This window comes from Cyprinodon variegatus, unplaced genomic scaffold, assembly GCF_000732505.1.
Source record: "Cyprinodon variegatus isolate N-32 unplaced genomic scaffold, C_variegatus-1.0 Scaffold919, whole genome shotgun sequence".
NCBI lineage: Eukaryota > Metazoa > Chordata > Actinopteri > Cyprinodontiformes > Cyprinodontidae > Cyprinodon > Cyprinodon variegatus.
In genome coordinates this window covers 52,323-60,408 of record NW_015151372.1, presented here as the reverse complement: position 1 = coordinate 60,408, position 8,086 = coordinate 52,323, and the positions used below count along the sequence as shown (strand labels likewise).

The 8,086-nt window shown below is 39.1% G+C and overlaps 1 protein-coding gene across 1 annotated transcript; it reads left to right on the top strand.

The window, feature by feature from the left end:
• The first annotated feature begins 1,331 nt into the window (after positions 1-1,331).
• Positions 1,332-4,746, top strand: sdhaf4 (succinate dehydrogenase complex assembly factor 4). The gene is made up of 3 exons (XM_015398229.1): positions 1,332-1,552; positions 1,627-1,740; positions 4,527-4,746. The coding sequence occupies exons 1-3, from the start codon at positions 1,474-1,476 to the stop codon at positions 4,634-4,636; spliced, it is 303 nt and encodes a 100-aa protein (XP_015253715.1). The 5' UTR covers positions 1,332-1,473; the 3' UTR covers positions 4,637-4,746.
• The last annotated feature ends 3,340 nt before the right edge of the window (positions 4,747-8,086 follow it).

The window sequence follows — 8,086 nt, the reverse complement described above, 5'->3', positions numbered from 1 at the left end:
ACAGGTTATGATTGCAGTTCTGTAAAGAAGCAGGAGAGGGTTTGGATTTGTGGAATTTGAGAGATTAAGTAACCAACGTTAGGATTTCTTTTATAAAACAAAAAATTCTGAGTCAGACAGGACTTCTGAAAACTACTGTTAAAATGAACAAGCAAAGACTGTAAGCCATCAACATTTCTGATTCCCTTTTACCAATATTTCTTATCTATTACTGTTTTCATTTTTGACGGCAGTTCAGGTATGAATAACAGGTGTTATTTCTTTTTTACAACGTAACAACACAAGAAGGATGCTGAAGATCTGCTATTTTTTGTTTTCCACATAAAAATAGTTCTATTTAATTCACTTCTACTTCTAGAAATAGGATAAAGACAAACAGAGGAACACTTTTTACATTGATTCTTTTTTTCTAGATTTCCACATGGTCCAAAAGAAAATTAGTATGAACATTGATGTCTGGTACATAATGCTTGAATCTAGCTGTTTATTTTGGATACTATTACATTACAGATAAGATAGTGTTATATTGTATTTTATGATTGTGAAAAATGATTTTATATTTGAATAAACTTAGGCTCATTCTTAGTGTTGTACTTTGTAGATGAAGCCACTAAAATAGACACAAGGAGCTATTTAAACAGTAAGACAGTAAGCAATATAGGATGATAAAAGGTTGCATAGGACCAAAGACATTAGTCCAATGAAACTGGAGACAAATAGTGTCCCTACCAAAGTGGAAATCAAACCTACGCTCCATGCAGAGGCTGTTTGAAGCCAAAGTAAATGGAGCCTGGATGGAGGGGGGCGAGGAGCTCATCCTACAGGTGATAGAGACGGAAACGCTGCTGAGCGAGGGGCAGGTGGGATCTGGCAGCATGCTTCGTCTCTATCACCTGCAGGATCAGCTCCCCTCTGCTTTGTACATTTTGACATTGTAGCTCATTTAACCAATCAAATTTGACTAACAAAGATAAGCTGTCACACCGTTCTCCATTTCTTCCTTTCTCTGAAAACCAACAGCTCCTTGTTCACTTTAAAACGTACCTTAAACAAATATCTCATTGTTTCACAGTGTCCAAATGTTAACCATAGTCTTGTAATAAAAATGTAATAGTAAATGGAGTGTACGTGTTATAGGCTACACCCTGTAGGAATATTACTTTATCCTTTGTGAAATTAAGTAATTAAATCTATATTTGTGTTTTATATTGACTTATAATTTTTCTATTGTCAGTTGATGCTTTTTTGTTTGTAACGTTTTGGCAGAAAAATCACTTCATAGTTCTCTATTCCAGTAATGTTTTGATGGGTGTTTTACATTTAATGACCAGAGGGGGGCAGCAAAGCACCAAAGCTGCCCAGACAGCCAGAAACTAAGAGAAGAAGAAGAAGAGGACATAAACATCTTTGCATAACAGTCCTCTGAGCTGGTTCGGAGGGAATTCTGTCGGTCTGGTACCGGTATCTTCCACCATGTCCCTCCTCAGGCAGTGTGTCTCCGCCGGCAGACGGCTCTGGTGTCGAACCGCAGCTTTGGATCCAGTGTTTCCAGGTCGGTTCTGTTGGCTCGTAGGTGGGTCTGGTACCGGTACCGGGTTCTGTTGTGATCGTGTTGTCTTTGTCCAGGTTCGGTCCGGTCAGCCAGCGGGGCTCTGAAGGATCAGGAGCCGCTAAGGAAGCCGAAAACCCCGCAGGGCCGGTTCGATGCTCCGGAGGAGAAGAGCAGAGATGTTCTAGAAAGTAAGGAACCGAACCGAACCTGTCTGCTTGTTTCCATCCTGTAAAGCTGCAGCTATCTTTCTGGTTCCATCAGGTGGACATGAACTCTGATGATCGATAATAAATAGTTAAATTTTTCTATAATCAATGGAAGGACTGGTTTGGACCTGTGTGGTTCTGTTGGTGGTTCTGTTTAACAGAAACCCAACATTCCCTTCATCAGAACCGGAGAGAAGACTTTTGATCCAGAAACGGGGACCTACTGACCAGGAAGCCCATGTTCTGTTCATTGTCTGGACTCGGTACCAGCTCTGAGCTCTTTCTGCATGGATCAGCCTGTGGTTCTGTTGAGCTCCAGTCAGGCTTTAGTTAGGATCGTTTATCGATTCAAGTTAGTTCCCCATTTTACAGACGATATTGCCCAGAAGAACAAAAAACAAAACTAGATTGTTAGTTTGTGGGAGTGGACCTCAACTCACAACCTCAGGATTCCAAGCTCTGTGCCCTGACCTGGAGGTCTTCAACAGGGGGTCCACATAGGGTGACCACCTGCTAATAAGCCCAAGGGGGGACAAGGGGTATGTTTCTGAGGGACAAAGTGGGACACTGCTTGGTGCAGCGGTGCCCCCACCTCACGGGCAGACTCACTGATAGAGGTTTACACATTTCTAGCACATACCACCTTACATGGTATATTAATAATGTCCTATTCCCATAAACATGTGTAATTGCTGATGTATGCTCATGAATAGGCCAACCAATGTGTATTTCTTTCTAAATAAAGATTCATAATACTTTGAACATTCAATGAACAGATGCACTTCCAATTCCGATTTACTTTAGCTATTCAATTTTATTTATTTTTTATTACAATTTATTCACTTTAAATAAATAAATTATAATTTGAAATTAAAGGATTAACAGGAATTGTAGTTGCTCTACACCACAGGAACTTAAAAAAAAAAAAAGGCTTAACTCACGACTCCAGAGGTTCACAGAACGAGAAGGGGGAGGAAGGATGGTGAACTTGGATGTTGGTAAAGGCAGGAACAGCAAAAAAAAAAAAACTGTTCAGTGTTCTGGGGACACCAGAACACTGAACTGGACTTTGGGGTCACCTTTAGGACTCAAACCTTTTCACCAGCATCTGAATAAAATAAGAAAGAAAGATAAGAGACAGAATTAATTTATGATAAGCTTCCAAATGGTTTTCCAGTATAGACAGAGGAGTGCAAACCCATCACCATCACAATACAAAAAGGTGCCAAAATACAATCCTATGCAAAACAATGACATATTTTGACCTAAAAGGCTACTGTTTCCTAAAAGTGACACATCTGCACCCCTGTAGACAGCCCACCAATGTTCAAAATCAATTAAACTGCATCTTAGACAAATGGGGTCTTACATATCTAGGTTTCTTACCTTCAGGTTTCTTCTTGAAGTTGTATTTCTTGTTGGAGCATGCAGCATTGAGGAGAACCTTCTCTTTCACTACATAAGTGTAAAAGTACAATAATGCGCAGTTCCAACTGGTATTTTACTTGAGCGCGCTTTTTTTACGTCACCGCGCGTTCTGGCTGCATTCTTGGAAAATGTTTAGACCGGCCACTGATGATTCAAATCACAAAAAAGTGGTAGAAAGACGTTTAAAAATTGACTTCAAACATTTAATCTCATGAATTTGGGCTTTCACTGCCATCTGTTGTCATATGAGAGTAAGCACAACTTGTCGACCATAAGCTTTTTCATATTTCTTGCATTGATTATGCGTGACACGGTCTCAATTTGCGGGACGAATGAATTGGGCTTCAAACGCTGTGTGCGCATGCGCTACGCAGGACGGGTGGTCACCCTAGGTCCACGGAGATACTGCATGGGGGTCCAGAAAGTTTTAGTTGATTAGACTTTTTATATATTCCTCATGCATTTTTTTGAACTAATTGAAATGTCTTTAAATCCACATTAACATGAAATCAACACACTGTAGTAAACAGATAAATGGAGGCAGAAGATGTTTTTCAGTCATCAATGCACACATTAAGCGACAAACAGGAGCTCTGTCAAGCTGGGCACCATTTCATTCACAACACCTGTCCCATCAACCAGGAATCAGAATCAGAAATACTTTAACAATCCCAGGGGGAAATTACTTTTATTACATTACTCCATCTGTTATAGAATGACTATATGACTAGTTTGATATAACACAATTTAATTGAATATATATAATTAGGGGGTCCCTGCTCCATCTCGCCATCAGTTTGGGGTTCCTTGTTCTGGAAAATGTTGAAGACCCCTGCCCTAACCAATGAATTATCATCCAGTCTCCCAAAAACAGGGCGTACATTCTTCATGTTTTTAGTAAAGGGTGTATGCATTGCTAGCCTAAAGCCTGTGTCCAGTGGAAGCCCAGGTTTTTCTTTTGGAGGCCTCTGGTCCAGAATGTTCCACATCGCTGACTGAAAGACTTCCAGCAGCTGGGGCTTCTGGTCCATCCTGCTCAACTTCCTTACCTGGTTCTGCCAGCGTTTCATCAGCAGGCTGCAGGGCTCAGTTTTCCATCCACTCAACTTTCTCCAGATAGGCTTGTTCTGTGGCTCCCTCTGTCTGTGGAGGACGGATCAAATTTGCTGAACCAATTCAACCAAACTGTTTAAACAATCTATCTGATGATCTCAGAGCCTGAATGTTGGGTTTCAATCCTCTGGGGAAGAGAACCTGTGTGCGGGTTTCTGAGCAGGAGTTGGGGAAGCAGCTGGTGTGAAGGACTGGACATTTACAACTGTGTTTTTTTTTTTCTGCAGAGTTTCCCGACGACGTCAACCCAGTGACCAAGGAAAAAGGCGGACCTCGGGGCCCAGAACCCACCAGATACGGAGACTGGGAGAGGAAGGGCCGCTGCGTGGACTTCTAGCAGCACACCTGCAGCTCCTCCAGAGGAGCAGCTGCTACTTCTTTCTGTTGGATTATTTAATCTGTTTATATTCCGAACAACTAACCCATGAAAATAAAGAATGTTTGTGTCTAATCGCTGTCGGTTCTGGCTCTTTTGATCGCTGTACCCAGAATAAATCCTGCTTAGAAGTTTCCCCAGAGAGACATTAAAGTCCTGGAAGTTCTGCATTCAGTTAAAGGAGGATGAATCAAAATGAGAGACAGCAGAGAATAAACCACTGAATGTTCTCCAGGACCTCCAGCTCCAGTTTATCTCCATCCAACAAGTCTGTTCCTGACAAGCGTGGAAGCTCAGCTGGACCGAATGTTTTGGGCTGATCCCTCCTGTGGGTCACAAGGAGCAGCAGTAATAAAATAACATTTTTCAAGTGAGCAGCTCAGTTTCTTCACCGCTCTTCTGTCCTGTTTCCAAAGCTCCTTCTCTACAGTTTGCTCTTTTAATGTCCTTATTTGCAGAGTATTAACAAAGTCTAAATACTTTACCTTAAATGGCTATCTATACTTTACTGGAGTATAGATATACTTTTTTTTAGACTTTTTACTTTTTCTTACATTAAAAGAAAAACAACTCAGTTTTGTTTCATTTAAGCTCATTTTCATTATGGCCTGTTGGTATTTAAAAAAAAAAACATCAACATGATTAGTTTCATCCAGACAATTTCTTTGTGGTTGTACTCGGTGCTGCCCCAACTTGTTGCTCACCACATACCAAAATAAATCGGTTTTTCAAGATGATGCAAAGTTGAATTTGATGCTGTTACCATTATTTATAAAACTAAAAAAATTAAGTCTAAGGAAGTTATCATCCAGAATTGTAGAGAAATGTTTATTTAATAGGGCAGTGCTGTAAAGCTTCTGTCCTTAACATTTTTGTTTTCCTGCATTACTTTCACTTTTATACTTTAAGGAGTTTTAAAAATGGTACGTTTAGACTTTTACTGGAGTGAAAAGCTGAAGTTGAACCTCTGACTTGTACAAAAGCATTTTAAACAGCAGGATTTATACTCGAGAAATAAAAGTGAATGTTTTGGACACCTCTGATTATTTTGCCAAAGCTACGCAGAAAAGCCCCATAATGTGAGAAAAAGCAGGCCGCTGTTACACATGTGATGCTGGCTCTGCCCACTAGAGGGGAGTAAAGAGGCAGAACTCCCTGAGATTTCTATGATTAAAGGAAAAGAATGATCATATTCAGAATTCAAACTTCTAAAAGTACTTTAAATATGAAATAATTACATAAGTGTTTTTCATTAAGATTAATTTTCATTTGAATGTGCTTTACTGGAGACATCCATGTTTGTCAAGGAACACTGCTGCCACCTACTGGTTTATGATGTCACAGTGCTGTATCGGCTGTTTATCAAGTCCCAGTGCTATATCTGGTGTTTGTCACAACCCGCGTCATCTTGAAAACATTCTTTTTCCAAATGATAACTACATATTAAGTGTTTTTTCTCTGGCCGGAAGTTCGATGGCAAATCCTTCCACTCCCAAGCTGGCAATCCAATGACGAACCTGTCCGTGGAGGATCATGAATCGGAATAGTGATATAGCTCGTTTTTGTTTTGTTTTTTTCACTTTTACTCAATGTATTACAACATCCAACTGCCATGCACGTAGGCATTGTCAGTTTAACTATATCTCTGGTGAATTTACAGTTTATACAGGAATGATTAACTCAATTTAATGCTGTTTTAATGCTCTTAGATGCTCTTAGAAACCACCCATTGACAGGCTGGAAGACAAATTCCTTGTCTTCCAGCCACTTTTGTTGAAATTTGCATTTTCCCATTCTTTATGTTTTTCTCCGCTTTAAGCTTCTTTTCCAAAAACAAAAGGCTTTACAATCAACCGGAAGCAGTTCCACGCAAATTGTATATCGTGATGTTCCTGGTGAAATTGTTTTTGTAAACTTTTTTTTTTTTTTAATAAAGCATTTTAAATGCCCAATAATCACATTTAATGAATTTTAATGCCAATTAAGGCCTTAATTTCAAAAGTAATAATTTAATAACTAATGACCCGCGGAAACCCTGATTTCAACTATGAAGTGCTCTGGAAATCTGAAATAATTGTTGATGCAGATGTGTCTAGTTGTTCCCATTGATATTGCTTGTAAAGCGGGAAGAATGGCGCTAGGCTTACCGCACCATGACGTCACTGCCGGAAGATGTCCGGAGAGCAGTGTTATTATATATGAGTAAAAATGGCCGCTCCAAAACTCGGTGGTCGCAACGAAAATTATTTTTATTTTTTACAGATTAGCACTAAATTCATGAAATCACCACAAACGTATTAGTTTTAGGTATATATAATTGTTAGAAATGCTCCTGCTTGTTATTGGACATTCATATTTCACATTGCTTAATTGTGTTGAGCACTTTTTGTTCTGTTATTTTGAACCTGAGTGGAAGCCTGAATGGAGTGAGAGTGCCACCTGCTGGTGAGCTTTTTCAGCACTTTATAAAACTGCAGAGGTATGTCTTTGTGAGTACTTGCATGTAGCTGATAACGACAGTTTCCTTTGTGGTTTATGTGTGTTATGGACTTATCGTAAGTAATGCTTGTTCATTATATCACACTAGTTTCGTTTGTGTTGCATAATGATACTGAAATTTATTAGACTGTTATTAGCATGCTGCACCGTTATCTTCTTCCTACCAACAAATGCTGTGTACTTAGAGAGTTCTTCCCATTATTTTACTGCGGTTTTGTGTTTTCTTAGTAACTCTTAGTATTTTAGTTCTATGTTCTGTTATTAGTAACAATTTTTACTGGACATGCTCCTGTTAAGCTTCTAACTTGTTTAACCTGTCAGTAAGCCATTCCCATTAGCTACTTGGTAGTTATTAAGCATATGAAGTGAGTTAACAGCAGCAGCTTTCATTGCTGCAAAAGTATTCATCAGGTAAACTGATAAGGTCTATTTCTGTTGTAATTTTAGACCACATCTTCTACAATCTCCACATCTTCATGTATGTACAACTGCTCAAACAGCTCAATAAATACCAAAGGGAAATTCCAACTCCAGTTTTTGTCGTCATCGACACCTAGCTGCGAGTGTAAAGACATCTACCAGTTTTGCATGATTTTATAGAAGCTTCTTTACAATAATGATCCATTTATTATTCCTTGCTGCTTCTCCTTTAATAAATTTCATTTCTAAAAAAACATGTTTAAAGATAAATACCTCTTAACTGGGAAAGGGAAAATTTAGCTATTTATATGTTTACTTATCATTTAATTATTGAATTTGAGATCAGTGAAATTGTATTTATCTATGAGAAAAATGGGAATGATCTGTGTTACATGAGAATGTTGAACCATTCCTTTAAATGCGCACCAGGTAACTTTTTGCCACTGGGGGCGCTAGCCTTATAACTTTCATGTCTAATTCACAACAAGAGCC